Raw genomic sequence first — 23,535 nt, forward strand, 5'->3', positions numbered from 1 at the left:
TCCTTGACATACTCAGTTTCCATTTTTAAGGCCGGGCATTGACCTAAATGACTCTATACAGAAACACTCAAAGTTTTCTATACAGAATCCATGACACGGTATAATCAGACAAATCTATGCCACTTACACTTTTTTATATATGTTCCTGAATAAGAAGGGTTTAACAATGACTGAAATAACCTGAATAGACAGTATAGTACTGAATTGGACTAATATTGAGAATTCAAAACAGTGTATAGCAGAGAAATTCACATTATGCGTATACATACAAGGGGTGTAAATTCAACAGAGGCCTGAATGCTATCGACCAACATAAGCTAATATACTATTATCTGAATTCAGTAACTTTTGGCTTTATTGATTCCCAGCTTTTTCCTTGTATACAATCACCAAATTAGCACTGCTTTGTTTAAGATTACCCTCTGTAAAACCAGTAGGAAAGTAAGGGTAACTCTAGAACAAAAAAAACATTTAACCACTAGGAACAGATAACAAACACTACTCTTAAACACACATATTCAAGAACACTGATAGAATATTCATTTTCCCCATCCATGTTAAAAGCAACAAGATATTTCTGAAGTAGTTTAAAAGATTAGCAAATTCTAGGCTAGTGAACATTGTTGTTTGCACTATATTCAAGTATATCACGTTTTGTTAAAAGAAAATTTCTTACCACAGCTTTGTCTGAACTTTCCTGCAAATCCCATAATAATATGTTATTATCAGCCAGCGAAATAATCTTTTTACCATCTCCCATTGGTTCCCACATAACACTGTAAAACAGAAACAGAAAAACAAAAAAACAATTCCAACATTAAAACCAGATAGAATTTGCACTACAAAGTTTCTTTAATTCCACATAGCTAATCTATTTCAAAATATATTACAACATATTCCTTCTCTTTTCCTTTAGCTGAAATCATCCCATATTTTAAATGCAAAATCTGCCCTTAACTGGCAATTTGTAGCAGTCATTCTGCATACATACACAGAAAAACAACCAGAGACCTTGACGTCCACTAACTTGTGAATGCTTTAGCTTGAAACCTCAAAGTTCTTCACATGCAATGTTATGCATCCTTTTTGAAGGCGCTACAAAAAAATCAGAAAAAAAAGCTTTGATGCAAACCTCTTCCAGTTCAGCAGCTGTCATCGTGACTTAATCAACATATGCTTTTAACCTGTGATCACTTTGAGCTATATGTGAAGAAATTCAAGAACTAGGTCCTCCTCTCTAGTTCTGCCTATGAGAAGCAGCATGTTCAAGCCAGTCAGTATGGGCATAGCTAAGCATACGCACTAATTCCTAATAAATTCACCTGAGTTAACATTGAGATTAAAAGAATAATGCTTGTCATTTAATGACAATAGGCTTCCATACCCAACACCTTTATAAGCAAGTTGTGCAACCTCCAATCATTTTAAAATAACAATATAGCTGAAGGTAGAGATCACTTTAGTAACAATAGCTTCATGGAGAAACTTCTTCCCATCTCTAAGACAAAAACTTAAGCTATTTAAAAGCATTCGATATGGTGATCTCATCTTCAGTGCATATATGAAGTACCAGCCCTTGAAGTTACCAAATGCCCATCACTGGACATAAGTTTTCTAAGTTTCCCTTTTTACATGAATTGATTCACTTACTGGATGGAATAATTGAAAGAAGGCTGCATGAATAGATGCAGCCTTGGGCAAGTGAGCCCAACATTAGGCAGCCACTAGCTACCTGCCTAACTCTGCTGCACACTATGCACACTTCTATTTTACCCCAGACTTTGCATTACTCTTATCTTTCTAAGACAGTGGGTTAAACCTGGCTGGCTGCAGATCTAAGCGATGAAACTCCATCTCATCTTATGGTGTAAAACACAGGGAAAAGAAAATAGGAAGCTGCAGGTAACACGAAGAAGTGACACAGTGTCATTTTTTCACAGGATGTAAAACACAACCTCAGTTATTCTCAGCTGATACCTTCCTCTCAAATACCTCTTGCTCCTTCTGTGAAGGGTTTCATTGCCTTTTACTCTGCACTTTCAGTAAAACAAGCATTAGATACACAGGCAGATGACTGCACCTGTTAGCTGTTGCAGAGAAGCCACACTATGTAGAGCAAATAGAACTATGCCAAAAAGAAAATTAGCACAAAGTAAATGAAAAAGCCAGAAGTATAACTAAAAGGGTGGTTGGCTCACTCCTCACCCACTTAACCTTCCCCTAAGGCAACAGAGCAGATTGAAGAATGGACTAAGTTCTGCATCTATCTTCTGCTGGAACCATGACCTGCATCCTTATCATGCTGTCAATCCATGGAAATTACCTACTTATAGAAGTCAATCTGCAGTGAGCTGTCTTGTATTAGGACAAAAATCACTCAATTTAGCGCATTAAGCTACCACCATGTTTTTAAATGTGTTTTAACAAGAACATGGAACTAGAAGGATTCTATGATTTGCTTTAAATTGGGCTGTTTTGTCTCTAGTATTGCCAGTCTTATTTAACAATAAACACTTTTCAAAAGTTGTACAGTACAACTCGGAAAAATTTACAAGCAATTGAAAATGAGTGTTGATAATAAAAATTATGAGATGCAGTTTCAACTACATGTTCAACAATCATTTTACCAATGACAATGAGAAACGACCACTGGCACTAGCATGGGTATTTCAGAATTTCATGTAGTTCTGCTGCAGATATATCAATGAGATCCCACAAATAGATGAAAACATGTTATGAACACATAAAAGGATAAAAAAAGAATGCACTATAACCTGCATGTGATCACAGATAACCTTCACAACTCAGTTTTCCAAAGTGAAGTTACAAGACATCAGGATCATCATGCAGCTGAATAGGTAATTAAGAATTCTTCAAGTTGATTCTGATTACGATTATTTAAATCCAACATTTTACTTACATATTGCTGAAAATATAACTGGCATTTAGTGTTGACATATGGAGATATACTTTTAATTATAGACAATGAAATCTTGTTTGACCAATTAACTCTTTAAGAGCTCTTCCAGCCAGAGATCAGTATTTTTTATGCCTGTTGATGAATCTGCACCTTCCCTGCACTGATGGCCAAACTTTCAGTTTTAAAAGCTATACTGGAACCACCTTCTTCCATGTTTTCAAAGGTGGAAAGAGATTTCATATCTAAGTGTCACTGCGCTTCAAGGCAAAGGATTTTTACAGCAGATACAGTGTGCTAATTAGAGCCAATTGTAACCCAGCATACCTTGGACATACCTTGGAACAAAAAGGTCTCTCCACATTTGCCCTATTCTTGTGAGATGCCCATTTTGCTTCTATTTAATTTTTCTTTTATGAAAGTTCATTGGTTTATGGGTGTGGCTGAAGTGATCACTCAAGATTTTATAATCTTAAACCACGGTTACTCAAATCGGCCTTTGCAACGTGTTCAGCTGTATTCTGTAGACACGACTGAACATTAAACATGAAATACCGTGGTGGTGGGAAATACTGGTGAGGGGAAAAAAACCCCAACTCTTGAAGCAAGCTACAAATTTTAGAATAACTGAAGCTTTCATTTAGGACAGTTTTCAACACAGCAGAGGTGGTGATAATGTCCGCAAAGGAAAACGGATAAACCAGGCAAAACCATTTTCCTGAATGTGCCAACAGTTGCTGATGCTTACAGTTTTCAGAAATGGACAAGATAATTGTCAAATTCACAGCTGCCACTCAGAAACTGAGTGTCAACTTCAGGGCTGCACTTTAGATAATCTATAAACAGCAGACAAGCAATTATATTTGTTGCCTTACACCCCATTTTGTTATCATCTGACTCAGGATGCTTCAATTAAGCCTCTAGGCTAGCAGCTTTTGGTTAAAAAATAAATTAAAATCTACAAAGAACATTTCCCTAGGAAAGAAATAAAAGAACTTAAAATATACACTCAAATGCACACATGAAAGTACTCTATTATTCGTGGTTTATGCTGAAAAGATAGTTAATACCTTCATTAATAAATGTACGGAGCTTTTACAAATCAACAACTCAAAGTTCTCCATTATTGATTAAAGAAGAAAAAACCAACATGCAAACACTTACTAGACATGAATTACAGTCAGCCACAAGTGTTGGACAAAGCAAGGATTAACTATTGCTTAACTAATTTACAGAAGTGACAATCATTTATTTATATAAATGGAAAAATTTTGCTAGACTGAAGACTTATACACTGCAAAATGGAAAATACATCCAAACATTTTGTAATTCAGCAGACCATCCTGCAGCCTCAGTGTAGACCATCAGGAAAACTCATATGTTATGAACCCAAATATTCTGCCTTCTGTGTATTACAATGATTCAAATCTAAAGGTGCTCTCACTTACCAGGTGATTGAGACATTTTTCTAAGAGGAAGGAGATCAGACCAAGGACAACATGGAACACGCAATTCTCATTCCCTACTCAAGTGCTCTACAAAGTGGCCACATTTCTGAACAAAATCAGTTCTGGCTATTTTGCAGTGTATTGAAGTCCACGCTGCTGGAAGCACAAGTAAGTTATGCTTTAGCTCAAAATTCTCAGCAATTGAGATTTTGGTGTCCAACTTCTCATGATGTAGTAAAACAAGAACCACAGCTTCCTTAAAAAATCTGTAAGGTAAGGTGAACTTTTTGGCTAAAAGGCTTCTGAGAAATGAAGTTAAGGATTATTTTGGACAAGAACCCCAAATACAGCTAGGCTTTATTTTGGCTCTTAAATTATTCTTATATTTAGAAAACTAAAACTGCTTTACAAATGAATACAAGAGAATCCCAACAAGGAGGTGAAACAGAAAAATCACTTACCTCTAAAATTATTTTTTTTCCCTGAAATTATCTTATTAGAATGTTGGCAACACCATAAACTCTTTTTGAAAAATCATAAAGTGGAATGCAGCATAACAAAGTGTTATCCTCAATATTTGCGTTTATTCCACTGCATCTCCTTGTCTACTGCAGCTAAATTTAACATGTTTCTAGTGAGAAAGAATTGTGATTCTTGCTTTATGGGCCCAAATAATTGCAAGTGTTTCAGAACAAGTCCATGTAAGGTATGTGTGCTGAGACAGCAGAATGTATTACAGTTGCAGGGGGTTTTTTGGTGACATGTCTACAATAATAAAATGTCTAGAGTATATGCAGTTAAATTACTGTAGGAATGTAGTGTTTTGACAGTACAGTTTATGGTACCTGTTGAACTCTATATCCTGTGCCAGGAAAAGCACTTTATTAAGCATAAAGCTGTGTATCTGATTGGAGGATTTGCAGATACTATTATATAAATAAATCTATTTAACAGTTTTAGGAGCAACTCACTGAGGAGCTGAAACCTATTTATTAATATGAAAAAGAATCAATGACAACATGCTTTGGACAAGAAATGCAGCCAAACAGCCAAGGAAGAACTGTTTCAAAAAGTGCCTACAGTTTAAAGATGTTGCTTCCATCTTGTCTCTTAACACTAACAGGAAAATAGCTTCAAAGCAACACATAACACATTTCACCTAAGCAGACACTAATGACTGATCACTGTAACCCAGAGTTAACTGCTATTTACAATGAACAGCAGAGGCAGAAGGAAAGAACACCCAGCACATATATGAGTTTCTTCAATGAAATTGGAGAGACATGGGAAAACTATGTACAGCTAGGATTCATTTCCAAAGTAGATGGACAGAAGTCACAGAACCTCTACCATTCTACAACACACTGCTCATGGAGCAGCTGCTGCCACAGAGATCATTTCCATTCTGTTGCTTGAACATGGCTTAAAAACCCCCAAAGTGAATATTATGGATATGTGACATGTCAGGAAAGAAACTTAAGAGGCTTATCTGTCAAAGATCAGTAAGGCAGTCAACCTAGGAGCAACTTTTTAGTAGTATGAATGTCTGGCAGGAAAGCACACAGGGAGCTGTCAGGTAAAAGTCCTGGCCAGCCTCTGGAGGCCACAGGATGCCAATAGTTTTCCCATGTACTAATGCAAAGATTAAGGGCTGAAACAAAGTCATTTGTGAAACAGCTGGAGTGGGCAAAACCAATCTCTGCAGACTCATTTTAGAGAAAACATGTATCTGCTCTTGAGAGGGACAATTTGAGTATTTTCATATGGGATTTTTCGGAAGACAGCAAAATGGATATAGCATATCCTTACTAATTTATTGCTGCTTGTAACAAAGCGCATGGTTGGTCAGAGAGAATAAAACCTAACAAAGTAGATTATTGCTCTAAGTATGTTTCTCCAGTGATCTAAAATATGTGCCTAAGAAGAAATGATGACTGCCGAGGATCAGCATTGATAGATGAGGAAAACCATCACTACTACTGTTCAGAACAGCAAACCCAAGAATGACAAAGGTTTATATAGACCTGGCACAGACGTACCCTCTAATACCTCTAATCCAGCAACTGTGAATATTGGGGAAATCTGAGGTGAAAAGACTGCAAGAAGTGGCTTGGACCCTAGCTGGTGTGGTCTCACTAACTAACCACTCCATGGCCACTGCCTGAGATGGAACACTGGGATGGATGAGGCTGCAGAGCATCCCTTCAGGTCTCACATACGTTTTACCAAAGATGCACTTACTCCCAATTGTACAAGGATCAATTTTTTGATCCAAAAGACATCCAAAAGATATTTCTAAGCCCTGAATTTTTAACTACCATAATAGCAAGTGTCAGCAATATTGCTACATCTAAAATAATCCCAGAATATTGTGCTAGGAAAGAATGCTACACTGAGGAATAAATATCCAAAATAATAAATGCTTAACAGGATTTTGGAGAGCAAACTAGAGTCTGGTAACAAGGAAACAGGGGCACCTGTTCAAAGCTAGTTCCTCATGAACATTTACATAACGAATTTTTTCCACACTTCTGCAACACCATTTTTTAACATTTCCCACTAACATACTAAGGAATTCAGTAAGAACTGAAAATAAGACCATCCAATATCTACTTAACTGGCAAAATCTGTTGAGGCAGACTTTAACCCTCACTTTTTTAGTGCTAAGAATAGCTAAAGTGACATTATAAATAGGAAAAACACCTTCTCAAAAATAGCTCAATTTTCTTGCAGTTGGGAAAAATCTCAACTAATTTGGCAGTAAAACTAGGGAATACAACAGTACGGTAAGAACAGAAGTAAAAAACTACATTCAAGTTGGGAAGGAGAAGTGAAATAGTATTCTCCAAACCCATTACTTTTTACTTGTAGAGTAACACGATTTTTGTACTGTTTTCTGTATTTTAATTTATGAATCCAAACTAAATACAAATAACTGCAAAGACTTCATCAAAACTAATTTTTGTTTTAAGCATATGAAATCTATTGAAGTTAAAGTGATCCTAAGTTACCTGTACAATATGTTAATACATATAGTTCACATAAATGAAACAGTATGTTTTTCCCTTTAGCATGTTTCTATGTCAGATTTTACTTTCATTAAGTTTTTCTTGTCTTTACAAGACCAGAGTCAAATAAATTCTGATCAAAAATTAACATAATAAACTTAGCACATAACACAATGTTTTATTATTTCAGTATCCAATTACTGAATCACATTTATTCCCTAGCAAATGCGATTACATTGAACAGCTTAAAGTTTTAAACTTGCACAATACTAACCACTCAAAATGACCAAAAACATTCAAGGGAATGAAAAAGAGAGAATGAGCATTATAAACTACTCTTCTGGTTCCAGACACATTTTAGAGGAAGATAAAAGGGGAAAATGGGAGAGAAAATGTGAGGAAGACAACTAATGGTTGAACATTTGGATTTATATATAATACATGGATTTATTTACAAAAAAAGAATTATCAGAGATTCAAGAGAGCAAAATCCTGTGAAGAATTCAGGATCATGCAGAATTAAGAAGAAAGTGGGAAGAGAAGTAGAACATAAGATACAGTTTAAGTTTTTACCATTTTAGAAAGGATCAGAATCTAAGTGGGAGAGTGAAAGTACTGATAAGCGACTGTAAGATACATGCCCAGTGAAAACACTTGTCATATAGTTTGTCCAAAAAAATAAACCTTTCTCTATACTTCATTGTTGTAACATCAGAGGTGGCTGATGGAGAATATAAATGTGTGGAATGAGCCAAGTGTGGAAGAATTATTCTTAATTGTCAGCATTTAAGGAAGCTCTGAAGCTTTGTGCATTATGTGAAGACACAACTAGTATTTGCTGGGTAGCTGATACAAAAAAAGCCCTGAAAACCCCCAGAGTTCAGACTATACACCCGCACATGCAATTGGCACTCCTGACATTCTCAAAGAAACCTCTACACAAACATCAGAGGAATCTCCATCCTCACAATTCTATTTCTGGTACTGGGATGTATGAACTATTAAAATAAGATAAGGTTCTCATACCACAAAATCTTATGATTGTATTTATTACATGTCTTTGCTATAGAACATATATAACAGTCTCTACACCATATATTCGAGACCATATGATCCTTGTAAAAGTAGTGTCACTTTCAGATTTATATTCATTAGATATAGACCATTAAATTGTTTTGGACTTTTTTTATGAAACACTAAGCTAGAATTTTAACATATATATCGTGACGCCTAACAGAGTCTTCAGGGCATCAATTACAAATGTGCTTAACTTTCACCAGGTGACTGTGGGCATTACTGCAATAAATATGATGCAACTGAAGCAAAAAAACGCAATGTAAAGTATCTTATGTATCTTAAATGAAGTAAACTGCTATTCAAGTTGAAAGGACTGTTAGAGCAAACTTGTACTTTTGTAGAAAGCCAGCCTTAATGATGTTACGTTGTACTGGGCAATCATATAGACAAGGAAGAGGTGGTACTTCTCAGTACTCTCTTTGGAGACTTTCAATGAAATGCCAAATAAAATCTAAGTACTTAAAGTCTGTGGGAATAGTAACTTTCTCCTCTGTGAATTCAAAGTTTTAGTTTAGTATTTTAGGATAAACATCCTGGAGTTCTTAAAACATCTGTGACTCTTGGAAAAATTATAATTTGTCTTCTAATTTCTCTTAGATGTGGTAATATTTGCACATTCATATTTAGGATTGATTGAGTGGGATACACTAAAAATAATGTAAATGTCATCTATTAGAGAAGCTTAATGAAGTAATCTATCATTATTCCTACCTAGTCATCCCTTTCGAAATCTTTAGTAGCTGACTACTGTTTTCTAAATAAAATGCAAATTCTTCATTCCTTACCTTTCAGGCTTACCACAAATAAGCATGTCTCTATTTCCATTCATTTTCCCTTTACAGTTGTACCTCATTACACTCTCCCCTTATTCATTTTCCTTTTATTTTATTCCAAATTTACTCCATGGACCACCATCCAACTTAGTTCACTTATTCCCCTCCCTTTTCAAGTACATTCTTTGCTACTCAGCAGACTCTATCTTATTTTATACCCTTCACATTTGGGAAGTAAAAAGTAGGATGTTAAGCAGATATAGGCAAGCCTGCTTCCAGCAGATGCAAGAGGAGAAACTCCCTGCTGTGTTCCAAATTCCAGATCTCACAGATTACACTTTCTCACATAGCCTGTAGTATCCTCCTCCTCCAAGGACTATTGTGTTAAGTCTACTACCAAAAAAGTCTGCAGCAAAACTGAGGAAGAAGTAGAACAGTAGGTTACTGCTAAAATACAAGTCTTCAGGGTTTTAACAGACACAGTTCTAGGCATTCCTCCAAGCTGCACTCAGAGGAGTAATCAAGATCTCATTAACTGCTGCTCTGTTTCCTTGGCTTCTCCTATGCAGACCATGCAAGAAGCAGACCAAGCTAAGATACCCAATGGCAAGTTTCTTTAAATGAATTTTAAAACACTGCATAGAGCAACATACCTATGGTTATGTGTGTTTAACACTGCATGAATAAATCACAGAATCATAGAATCAACCAGAGGAGTAATCAAGATCTCATTAACTGCTGCTCTGTTTCCTTGGCTTCTCCTATGCAGACCATGCAAGAAGCAGACCAAGCTAAGATACCCAATGGCAAGTTTCTTTAAATGAATTTTAAAACACTGCATAGAGCAACATACCTATGGTTATGTGTGTTTAACACTGCATGAATAAATCACAGAATCATAGAATCAACCAGGTTGGAAGAGACCTGACCTCTGCCCTTTTGTCCTATTGCTAGTTGCCTGCAAGAAGAGACCAATCCCCACCTGACTCCAACCTCCTGTCAGGGAGTTGTAGAAGGCGATAAAATCTCCCCTGAGCCTCCTCCACATTGATGGCTCATGTTCAAGCTTTCTGTCTATCCAAACTCCCAGGTCCCAGTTCTACAGACTGAATGTACTGAAAAGGCCATTTTTTTCAAACACACACACACTTCAATGTGTATCTGGGGTTTTTCACTCTGAAAGTAATTCATTGAGGAGCTTTGCACTTGAAATCTTTGCACTTTGGCTCATGTGAGGAACAGCAGGCAGAAGACAAAAAAACATCTTAGGCTTGAACCAAACAGAGCAATCAACAGGTCTATTTGTTTGCTTAATTTAAGTATCTGCTTAGTTTTCTGAGCTCTCTTTATGCCATACAAGAGTTTGAGTAAAAATTCTGATGAGTCTCAAATTCAAAGCTTAGAGGTAGTAAACAGAATCTCAGTAATTGAAAATAGTTATGCTTAATATTTAAACACTCATGCAATCCAGCTAAAATGGAACTGTAGAAAAGTGAATTTCTTTTTCACTTGCCTGGAATGGCTCGGAGATCATATTTTTGCCAAAGGTTTTGTCAAGACTAGCAACTATTTCAACAGATCCTGAGCAGGAGGGACACAATGTTCAGTCACACACAAGCAAAGTTTAGAATTTTAGCCACAATCAATTGAAAATGCTCTTTTGGTCTTAGTTCACAAAAGAGAACTGGTATTATATATGTTCCCACTGGTTTTTACTAAGAAATTTCAGAGACATTTGAGCACAGTATTTCTTAAGGGAGATGAGATAAAGGTAGAGAAACACAGAAGCAGTTCTTAATAACAAGTAAAGAGTTGAAGAAAACCAATACCTAAAACACCAGACCTGGAAAAAATCCCCCTTTTATTTCCTAGTGCATGAAACAGAAAAATCTGTGAGGTAGTTTTTCAACTATCAGGCTTTCTTAATATAAGAGAAAAACAATGCAAGAAGATAAACCTTAAAGAAAATATGTTAAGAAATAAAGCAGAGTAGGGAAAACATAAACAACACTACAAGCAAATAAAGCCATGAGGCAGGTGGTAGATGCCAGAGTACATAATCAGTTGCATTTTCAAGATACTTTTGCTTTTTTCCCTTCTCAGTTACAGCCAAATCTCAATTACTTATGATCTGCAACCAGATCCATGAATATCATGAAGCATCTGTGCTATGGATGCTGAGACACACAAAATACCTTCCCATGAGCTACTTCCTAGAATCAGTGTCACAAAGGCTGAGACCAACATTATACCCTGCATCTCTAAACTGCACTGCCAACTCTGCCACTCTTCTGGGCCCAGCATATAGAGATATGATAAAAGCTCAGGGAGTTTTGTTTGTTTGGGGTTTTTCTTTAATTATGCATTCTGACTAATAATTTTCAAAATTACCTTCAAAAAATTAAGACTGTATCAAATCATTAGCAGTCACAGTACACTGCTCTACTGCGCCCTATAGATTAAACAAACTCCTTAAAGTGCACATGGTCACACTGAACCTCTGGGGTTTTGTTTTACTTTTTTGTTTTACTCTGAAAACACTGAACCTCTGGGTTCAGTATTCAGCCTGTGTTTTCAGAGTAAAACAAAGGGTATGTATGCTCTAACGGCAAGGCAAATGACAGAGCCAGAATAAGCACTGCCCTTCTTACTGTGAATGTATGATGGCAGACCACCACTGATCTCAGGCACTGTGTACACCAGAATGCTGGTCTTACGCTGGGCTTTGAAAACTATTTACACTTCGCATTGAAGAAAACTGCTTTTCTGATTTATGGTTGATTCTAATAACAATTGTATTGTAAGTGTCTATATTAGTTTCATGTTCTTCTAAATATCCAAAAAGTGTAATAGAAAAGAACATTTAAGTTGTTATTCATAGCCACCACACCACTCAGTGGGACATGGCCTGTTAAGTGACACACATTTAGCACAAAAGCCCTAATTTACTCATTTACGTGAGCTGTTTCCAATATGACTGCGGCAGGAATAGAAAAGCCTGCTCCAGAACAAGATCCTCTAACTCAACTGTGCTTGCCTGAGATGATGTGAGGAGTTCTAATGCCAAGTATTTTGTATGCGCTTTTTATCTCTCTGTAACATTTTCAAATCTTTATGCATATATATATATATATATATATACACACACACACAGAGGTACATAGATAATGGGCATTAAATGGTAGCAGATACTAGTGAGAACTAAGTACTGAACAAAATCAGATAACAGAAAACTGTACATGAACTTGTTACAACCTGTTATTAGAAGGGAAAAAATTATTTTCAGCATGCACATAAATTCACATCCTGATAGAAAGTAAGAGATATGCCCCCTACTCCTCCTTTGGTGACCAGGTCACCATACAGAGTTCTGGCATTCCAACATCAGACAGAAACAGATTATGGATAATTAATTGCCAAAACATTTCAACAATAAAAAGTGAATTAAAATTATCAAAGAGTTATAAAGACGAGTGTTCATATGAAAATGTACAGCAAAGAATTAAGATACTAATACAAAAAATATAACATTCAGGAAGCCTATGTTTTAGACCAAATTACCCTATACAGTACTTCTGAATGCACTGGTATGTCCTATTTTGTCCAAGAACATCCTAATAGATATTACGTTCTATTTATCTTCTTTTTTAGTTGAAATTTAAACTACAAGTCTCAAATTAGAAACCTGTGGCTAGAAATGAATGCTTAGAAATTATGGTATGCCCTGCATCTGTTCAGGAAGCAGTGGGAACATGTCATATACACACCCATAAAGCAAAGAACTTGCATATACACAATAGTCAAATTAAACGTTCTTTTAAATTACAGAAAGGAAAGGGAAACAAACCTCTGCAGTACTGCAGCTCTCCTTGTCTTAGGCAACAGATAAAGAGTAGTTACACAAGCATCATATCATATAATGAATTCTTATCCTTAACAAACAATTAATTACTTGCACTTATGCCAAATCACTTGAGTGAACACTGAAAAACAAAGACTGAAGTGCAACATCAAATTTGTATTCCATAAAAAGAATAAAATGCTAAGTATTATACCTTTGTGCAACAAAGGTTTTAGATGGGGGCAGGTGGGGAAAAACACAATAAAACAGTACACAGGCTGTTACTCCATATGTGTTTGCAGGACTATAATAAATGTTTTTAATCTATGAAACATCTGGGACTAAAAATCCAATTTGTACTTTTTTTATTTTAAAGATGTAATAGTTTTAAAGTGCATAGCATAGCTTCTACAATATAAATCTGCACAAAACTAACAGCATGGGTCTATCCTTTAGGCTTTTTCTAGGAGTATAAAATATGCAGAATCCTACCAGGCCATATTGCCATGGGCTGTGTTGTCAAGGTGACAGAGTAGCTCCAGGGTTTGAGTGTTGCTTGATGAATCATCAGGGGATTCATGACTGCCTGATTCCAATTCCTTCGGCATCCTCCAAACAGCAGCACATGTCATGACTTTAGTGTCTGAAGCTAAGCAACAGAGAATAATGTCAACAGATCATTGTATGGGAGACGTATTTTGTATACAGTGCATCAACATTTACACAAATCTATAAGCAATGCACATCTGCTGTTTGAAATATTTAAAAATATTATACCAAGATGAATTCAAAGAATGCAGAACATGGCTGCAGACACAGACCTCAAGTTAGCAGTCAAGTTGCTGCAAAACTCATAATTAGCACACGTTTAATGTGCTTCTCCCTGTTTAAAGGCAAAATTAAGTGCTCATGAAAACTCTTTGGGAGGCAAGTTTTCCAAGCTTCATTCCCCATACTGATGCTTATGAAAATGATCCACAAGTTATATTGCTTACTTCCTTAACAGTATGGATGTAGACACCACGTAAAAACATTTTTTTCTTTTAAGGACCATCTTCAGTTGAATCTAGAGCATTACCTCATATCCTTTACTACCAGTAACTGTTTATTGCAAAATTAGCTTTTCCATGGAAGTACATGCCTCTAATTCTAGCAAATAAAAACAGCTTCCAAAAGACAAACTGAACTTAACACACATATAGCAAAATATTATAATGTATGAAGAACAAGGCAACTGTAGATTGACGAGAAAATACCATATGGTCTAAGCACATACGGCGTTGCCCATCACCCAACACAGTGATGTGTAGCAGTGCAGAATGGGAGGAGACCAGAGCAGCACTGCTTATGTTCATGCTGTTCCAGCTGTTGGTCCAGGGTTCACCGAAGACGAATACGTCAGTATGATCCACTACAGCAGCAACAAAGAAACCAGCCACAGCTACGCTAAGCAAAAGCAGGGGGAGCGCCTGCCTGCTGAAGGATGTCAAACGAGAAGTCCAGAGGATAAGCAGCAATGAATGGCATGTTTTCTGCTCTGAGGTCATTTTGCATGCCTCTTTCTCACAATTCTATCTCCAAGTATGTTTTAGCTGATTTTAGTCAAGAGCGTCTGATTACAGAGCCATGAGGAAACGCAACCAACTTCCATCAGTGGAAAGGAAAACAGGAACAATTGTAATGAGAGTGTTTGCAAGAGGAAGAAAGGTGACTGATGGAAGCTAATAGGGCTAAAATAGCACTAACGGGGTGGGGGGTGAAGTGTCTATTAATAAAGGCCACCAATCTGGATATTCTATATAGAAAAAAGGCACCAAACAACACAGAATAGGATAAAAAGCAATCGATACATATTAACTAAGTCCAAAATGCAAGAATGCAGACATGTTTAAAAAGCAGCCATATGAAATAAAAAATAAATTAAAAAAAAGGTAGTTAGGTCAAACCTGTAGGACTAAAAGGCCATTTCTGCGAGAAGAAAACAGGGATAGGAGGAAGAATTTATATGAATTCACAACACACAAGCAGTGGGTATTTGACAAATCATGCCAAATATAAAATACATATAGACACACAACTGTTCTACAGTAAATTGGATATACAAGCTGAATATAGTATCAGGAGACCACACATCTAAAGATGATGGACAATTCTTTATTTATTAACCGTTAACGGAACTTTTACTACTTGTAGGGCATGATAACTATTTCAAAATCATTTCAGGCAAATAGTTACTCTAAATCCATGTGCCACTGAAGAAGAGGAGGAAGCAGCAGCAGATGGCTACCTTTCCTTTGCAAAGAGCAAATCTATGCTGTGTACATCATGCAAATAATAAATAACCTAAACTCAAAGTGCAATAGAGTTAAAGAAGGTGAAAATTATCAAATGTTTCACCTCAGTATGTGACAGTAAATTAATGAACACTGCAGAGAAGTTTCTGGTAAATTATAAGTATTGAAAGGTACTACACATGTAATGCATTAGCTTTTCCACCACAAAAGCAAATCATGGAAAACAAACTGCATGTTCTTCAAGCCATCCTTCCTTTCAGCACAGCACAACAAGTCTTAAGACAGCCTTAAAATGTCATGAAGAAACTTAATATTCAGGAAACCAAGATTTTAGAAAAAAGTAGCCTAGACAACACTTCTGAATACACTGATAGATCCTTATCTTCTCCAAGAACCACTGAATAAATATTACCTTCCATCTACCTTTTCTTCTTTTTAGTTGAAATTTAACCTACAAGGTTCTAGTAATCTGTGTCCAGAAATAGATGTTTGAAACTTACAGTACAATGTATGACATAACTACAAAATCAACTGAATTAACTATCACTTCTAAAGCCTACTTTTTTTAATAAGCAAGCTAATGAATAGAAATTTTTATTCAGCCAGATTTTGAAAAGGATTGAGCCTGATTTTAAGCATTGTTCCCTCTTGATATAATTTTAAATTACTCCTACTAGAATATATCTAAGTATAATGAGATTATGATGGATGCCTTACACACCAGGTGTCTGAAAACAGAAACCAAAGAGGCCCTTTCCACTCTCATGTGAGACATTTACAGCAATATCTGACACCGATGTTGCATTATCCATGTTCAGGTTCAGTTCAGACTTGTAATTTCATTTACAAAAATAAGCTGTGTTATTCCACATTTTTTCTTATAATTCTGATAACTGTGAAGGACCTACAAACCTGGCATGATCACCTCCTACTCCATATTCTTTCTGACAAATTACAACAGTTCATATTCTTGCAGTTTCAACTTTTCCTGATAGTAGAGGATGGTCAGGTGCTCTCAACATTACATCAAACAATGCTGTAGTTTGTAAAACACGGAGTGAGTGCATTAACATTTCTTAGCCCTGCATCTGTTCAGGAAGCAGTGGGAACATGTCATATACACATCCATAAAGCAAAGAACCTGCACACATACAATGGTCAAATGTAACTTTATTTTAAATAATGGAAAGGAAAAGGAAACAAATCCCTGCAGTAAAAACGCCTGTATCAAGCCCTGCAGTACTGCAGCTCTGCCTGTCTTGTCTTAGGCAACACACTACATAATATAATGAATACTTATCCTTAACGAGCAATAAATTACTTGCACTTATGCCAATCAGTTAGTGAAGACTGAAAAACAAAGACCGAAGTGCAACATCAAATTTATGTTCTATAAAAAGATAGAAATGTTAAGTATTTTACTTTTATGCAACAAAGGTTTTAGGTGGGGGCAGGTGGGGGGAAACACATTCTCAAGCCATCTCTCCTTTCAACACAGCTCCACAATCTTAGGACAGTCTTGAAATGTCATTTTAACTTCTTAAAACCGGAAATTCTTATGCTGCATTCCTAGGACTGACCTTTTTAAAAAGGTTTAGTTTTTTGCACAATTGGATTTTGAGGTTGAAAAGCCTAAAACAACTAAGCAAGCACTACAACATTTCCCTAAGTCCATCAATACTATCTCCTGGGCAAGCATGCCATCTGCTAGAGTGACTGTACACAGTTTCATCTACCTGGTTCTGTTGAAATGATTCGGGCTTACAGAGAAGCAAAACAGAATTTAAGGAATAAACAAGTAATCCTACGCTTTGACAGCAACTACATGTTGCAACTACAAGAAGCAACTACACACGATGCTGGTAGCAAGAAGAGTACAGTAACCAACTCTAGGAAGCAAACTTTGGTGAGTTCAGCCAATGCATAAGAGATCATCATGACTACAGAGCACAAGGCTGTCTTTAGATGCCTACTTTACAGATGGAGCAAGTGAGAAAACCCTCTGCATGCAGAGTGTACAATTTGCAAAGGGTCACAACTTGGTCAAATCAATACCAATTTTCACTGCAGCACTCAAAAGGACTTCACAATGAGGGGCACTTCCATGATAATTTTCAGCTTTCTACTACCAGCTGGTTCTGACACAGAAAAAGCTGTAGACAGGTGGAGCATTCCGTTTATCTTTCTCCAAACACTGTTCCCTTTGGAGAATTGCTCCAATTTAAAGTATCACTTCTGAGAAAGAAATAAGCCTGGGAAAAACATATCTGCCTGAAAGGTAAACCTAACAGGAAGTTATTAATGAAAGTTCAAAAAGAAACACGTATGTAACATTAACTACAAATACTTGTTACTCCTTTATAGAGTTACATTGCACACAACATATCAATTCACTGTACTTGCTGCTGCTGGAATGCAGTAGCCAGAAGACATTCCTTAACAACTACACAATCATTTTGAAACTAGATGCAAAAGGAAAAAAATATGGATATAAGAACACAGACTGCTGATTCCTGATGCAATACGTTTGTTCAAGACACTGAAAGTCATTTCTGCTATTGTGGAAAATTACAACTTCTTATGAATTTGCAGCTTTTTAAGCTAGCAAGGATGGTCTGGTCTACGCACTTCACACAACCCTTAAATTTTACATCAGCAATTCCTACATTTGAAGACTTACATAATGAAAGAAGTGAACTCTGTCACACCTCCACATTTAGAAAGAAGAACCTAAAATTTTAAGTAGTTCAGGATTATTATGAAGATGCCTTCAGAAAATGTCGCAGACTGCAAAACTACAAAGGATGCAATTGAACATCAGGTGTCATAAAAATCTGTTTATACAGACTTCTTAAAAGATACACTGCATTCTCTTTAATAAATAACAACTTTGACATGCAAACTTAGTAAACATACTAAGAAATCAATTGGTATCTGGACAACGGATGTAGCAAACCAGAACAGATGAACAAGAAAAGACACAGTCTGTTTTGTCACCGCAGAAAGTGTCCTCACTTAGACCTCTATTTGGTTTCATTTTAAGAACAAAATGTCATACTTATGTTGGGCCCATGATTTTCTAATTGAAAACAACACAATAATATCATTATTTCCTCACTCTGAATCTCTTCACTGAAATTCTCCCTCCGCAGCTGGAGAAAGAAACTACTCTACTTAAAAGCTTAGTGATTGAAGTTTCAACAACAAAAAACCCAAACAAACAAACCTCAAAAACAAAACAAAGGGCAAAAAAATCCACCAGAAACTATTTTGGAGACACTTTTGTCATCAAATATTACTAAAACAAGTATGATATAGAAAACCTCCAAAAATCATATGTGGAATATAAAAACCAAACCTCAACAGAAGCGTGGATGCTAATCAATATCCTGCAGTTTCAGCAAACAAGAGGTCTGAGTACACGCAGAAACACATCAGGTCCATTTCGCTTCCTCTTTCGGGGGAGGATTGATGTACACCCAGAACTTGCTAAAAGTCAGTAAATACTATTGCTTATCCACATTCTGCCTGCCAACAGTTCACTCACCAATCACTTCTCCAAAAGTGAAGCTACTTGCAGGCAGTAAATGGAGACATCAGAAAAAAAAAAAAAGGACAAACTTAATTTAAGAGCCATTAAAATAATACCAATCTTTATTATTTGATAGCAAAGTTTAAAACAGTATTTTAAGAAGGCAACCTCCCTCTCAAGCAAGAATTAATTAGGTGCTATCCTAATATAAAGGGAGATGCTTAAGAACAGAGTTATGCAGACATAAAAGAAACACTGCCACCTGCCCCTCCTACCCCCCCACTCCCATCCAACATACTCAAGTGGATCTTGAGCTCAATCATACAGGTCCACATCAGCCAATGTTATAGTTCACTACTCTTCAATAGTCCATGTTTCACTCTTCTGGCACAACATCCTGAATAAAACCCACTATGCTGCTGCAGTCCTGACCTGTCAGAAGATTACAGCAGATACAGTTCTGCTCAGTCCTCCATAATTATAACATTTAACAAAGCACTTTAATCTTTTCATTCAATCATTCTTTATGGTCTTTCTTAAACACATGATAAATCATCCTTGATTGTTTTTCCTTCTCCCAAAATTCAAGCTAATTATTGCTTGCCTCCCATTCTCTTTTTGAATAATTCCAAAAGACATTTTATATCTACACTAGTAATTTGGTATTGCACAATTAATTCTCTGCCATCAATAGCTATACACATCTGATTGTAGTATCTACAGGACCAATGTTTTCATTTTACTTTCTGCTGTCATTCTATTTCATTCCCCAGTGTTTAACCTTGAAACCTGAATGACAATGCTTCCTACATCATTGCCTGCAGACAGTCAGGCTGAAGCTGGAGGAGCTGAAGTATCAGTGCCTGACAGGGTTTGCTCTTTGATCAGCTCAGGTGGTGCAAAGCCAGCTGGCTGCAGTTATTCTGTTGCCCAGGGAACAACAACTGAAGTGTATACTTCCTAAATCTGCACAGGAGGCCCTTCTGCAGCATTGCCACAGCAGCTCGTGCTGTGCAAGGCTGAAGTGGTGAAGCTGCTATAGCTACAGCCCAGCTGGTGCCCATTAATGCTCTCGGTATGACAGGAACAAGCAGCTACTGTTCAGAACCCTCCTTCTTTCCATTGACAAACAGTAACCACTCCTTATAAATCAATGTAAACATCCTTCTTCTAGTTTAATAAAATGAAGACATAAACCTCAAATTACTCAGTTACGCATATTTTAAGAAAATGAATAACCTTATAGCCTTTTTAGTCAATTTGTAAAAAGATAGACTGTATTCTATCTATTCGACAACGTGTCTTTCACAGGCAAAGGAGGAGGAAACAACACATCATTCTTTCTCTGGGTTAATAATTTCATCTTTTGTCCTAAAAGCCTGTGTAGTCTTGCATTTTATGTCTTTCTGAAATATATGGGGTAAAATATACATAGAAATAAAGAGCTATAGGCAGTTAAACTTTTCTTTCCATTATTTAAATGCACTTTTAACTACCAAAAGACAATGTCTGATTTTAAAACAATATAAACATGGAAAAGCAGCAGCTCACTCTTTATCCTAATAGAAGTGTGTTCCAGCACAGGCCGTTTTTGCAGATATACTCTGCAGACATATATCTTTCTGAGGAAGTTCAAAACTTACTGACTGCACATCTGGAGCTCTGTCATATGGGGACAGCCCAAGCAAAGAATTGCAGCCATTGCTCTACGAACTCTGCTCTTCAGGCAGAATTTGGCTACAACACTGCAAAGCCAATCCACAGCACAAACAGGCCGGCTTACTTTCTGAGACTTCACATGACCAGTTCTCATATGTCTCAACAATGACTTATGGCTTGTTTGATACTTCAGATATGTCTCTCTAGGTATTTTAACAGAGTAAAAAAGAGTAAGAACCAGCACTACGTGCTTTTGCTCGTTTGCAATGATCTTTCTGGTATTGTTATCACCCACAAACCACAATCACAACAGTAGGAGTCATACAAGCAGCAAGGTATTGGCTGGCCATATAAAAATCATTTGTGAGATTTAACTCTGTGCTGAGGAGAGCTGCACAGTACACCAATAAAAGTTAATGAACCATATTTACATACTGGCTTCCATCATCACTGGGGCGAGAAGTTGAACAGCATCATCCACATTGATACTTTTACACACGCAACAAAGAGTCTCATGGAGACAACTCACTTTCATCACTAACAAAGCAATGGCAGTTGTCAGTCAAGTCAGGTGAGATGACACCAATGCTCCAAAGGTTTCTCACTTGATGTTTCGTAAGGTATTAAAACACCTTAATGGGAACTGCAGACCACTTATCCCCACATTGAATCGGACACCTTACTAGACAGTTGAATGTTCAGGGATTTATCTAAATAACCTTTAGCATTTACATTGTACTCCACAGAGTTCCAAAGACAAATATAATGACAGTTCATAGAAATCTACATAAAGCAGGACAAATGCCACTACATCCAACAAGAGCAGTTTATGTGGCTGCCTCAAGCTTAATGGACCAAGCTCTAACCACTATCTTCATTTGAAAAAGTGAGTTTACTACTCCTTATACCAGCCTTTCACAGTCTAAATTTGGTACCTTCCCTCAGCAGAAACCCAGATGTGGGGCCACTGTCAACATACGAATTTTCTTCCAGCAATAACTTGTGATACCAAACTTCATAATCTGCTTATATCTTCACATTGACTGGCCAATTTGGGTAGCTAATTTCCAGAAGTGCTCACACGTCAAGCAAAAGTAATTAATGAAAGAAAATAAGCAACTATTCTATAAGCTATATACACTATCTTGAGATACATTTGATTTTCTGTTCATTAAGTCAGTTATAAATGCTACAATAAGAAAGCTGTTTTTACTAATACAAGAAAAATAAGTTACTCATGTTTGGCTTTGCTTTTAGTTGAACTCCACTTACCTGACATCTCAAGGTATCAACGGCTAGTACATCCAAAAAATCCAGAGAAAGAAAAAGAATGAATATTGCCCTATGCAATTCAGCAGTTTTCTCAACTAGAAGCATTCAAGCAATACATCATGTTGCTGTTAGTTGGCTGCTAATGACTATGCAGTTTTCCTCATTTGTTTACAGCTCAGAAGTACACATGGGAGACAAACATCACTATAAGTTTCTTTTCTTGAACTCAAGTGAAGAAAGATATATAGCTCTTCCCTAAAAAAATCTTATAATCTAAGAAGAAAGTACATGAAAATATAACCAAATAAAAACATACCCCAAAATACCTTGTCCAATCTTCAGCTAAGAGATGGGATACAATTCCTTTGGTAGTACTGACCAAGTACACCTTATGTTTACTTCAAATGCAGACTCTTACTGGGCTGTATAATCTCACTGGGATTAGAGGCATGGATCTTCAGGAAGGTCAGATCAGGAAGGTCAGAAGGGAGAATAACCCTTTATGAACATCAGCAACTAGAATGTATGGAGCTCTGTGGTGGGATGAGGGCCAGCTCAGACATTATGTTTCAGGATTAGAAGATAGACCAATGTGGCAATATGCAGTTGGTGTCTGCTAGAGGAATGATGAAGCAAAAGTTAACACAACCTTTGGACAACAAGAAGGAGCTTCATATTCACAGATCTCAGCCCTCATGCAGGACTTTAATAACCTCAGTGTCTAGTGGCAAGGTCTTTGCTATCCTCAGGATTCAGAGATCGCAGGCCTTCGAGACCAGTGGGAATGATAAGTAAACAATTCACTTGTACAGTAACAATTCACTCTTCATAGAGGAGCACCAAGTTAGGGAATATTTAAACAAATGGGACACCAGTAATGCATCCACATGACCTGAGGAATGGCCAATGTATTTATGAGGCCACTTACAATTATCATTGAAAAATCATGGTGAGAGGGTCCTGAATACTATAAAATGGGCAAGAATGAGGTTCTATACACTAATCAGCCTCCCCTCAGTCCCCAGGAAGGCAACAGATTAAGTGAACCTGGAAAACATTTCCAAACATAAGGTGACTGGAAATACTCAGTACAGATTTATGAAGGGGACATCAAGCCTGATGAGTAAGATTGCATTCTGCAGTGAAAATAGAACTAAAAATACAGGCTTGGTAAACATGGGGAAGAGCAGTTGATGTCGTTTATCTTCACCAAGCTTTGGTACAGTCTCCCGTAACATCCCCACAGACAAGCCAAAGTACAGAAGGACAATGTGTTGGGTTGAAAAGTGGTTGAACTGCCATTCTCAAAGAGTTGTGTTCAGTGGCATGAAATTCATCTGGAAGCCAATCACTACTGGTGTATCCCAGGGGCTGACAGTAGGGCCAGTACTGTTTGGCATCTTCATTAACGACCTCAGGGAGCCTTGAGGGATATCAACAGGCCAGATAAACAGTCCAACATGAACCTCGCAAAGTTTATAACACCAGTTCAATAGCTGAAAGCTGAATTTAAAAACCACTTGGAATTAGAGACATAAAACTATTTCTTTTGTTCTGAGCTAAAAACAACAACAAAACAACAAAAAAAAAAGGGGGGGAGGAGAATGAAATGCAACACTGAAGGACAGAGCAGCCTGATAAATCAAGAGATTATCTCCCAGTGACAGTTCTAATTCAAAAGCATTTTATCTGCTTTTTTGCATTTAAAGCACTC

The 23,535-nt window shown here is 36.8% G+C and overlaps 1 protein-coding gene across 1 annotated transcript in view; it reads right to left on the minus strand.

Moving 5' to 3' along the window:
• Window positions 1-676: 676 nt before the first annotated feature.
• Window positions 677-23,535, minus strand: part of LOC103807569 (protein TSSC1-like) — a gene marked incomplete at both ends in the record, with an annotated part of 38,385 nt that continues 15,526 nt past the window's right edge. Inside the window, 2 exons of the mRNA XM_009080304.1 lie at window positions 677-776; window positions 13,557-13,713. Coding sequence (XP_009078552.1) covers window positions 677-776; window positions 13,557-13,713 — 257 coding nt within the window. The remainder of the gene's footprint in view (window positions 777-13,556; window positions 13,714-23,535) is intronic.

This window comes from Acanthisitta chloris, unplaced genomic scaffold (genome assembly GCF_000695815.1).
Source record: "Acanthisitta chloris isolate BGI_N310 unplaced genomic scaffold, ASM69581v1 scaffold8520, whole genome shotgun sequence".
NCBI lineage: Eukaryota > Metazoa > Chordata > Aves > Passeriformes > Acanthisittidae > Acanthisitta > Acanthisitta chloris.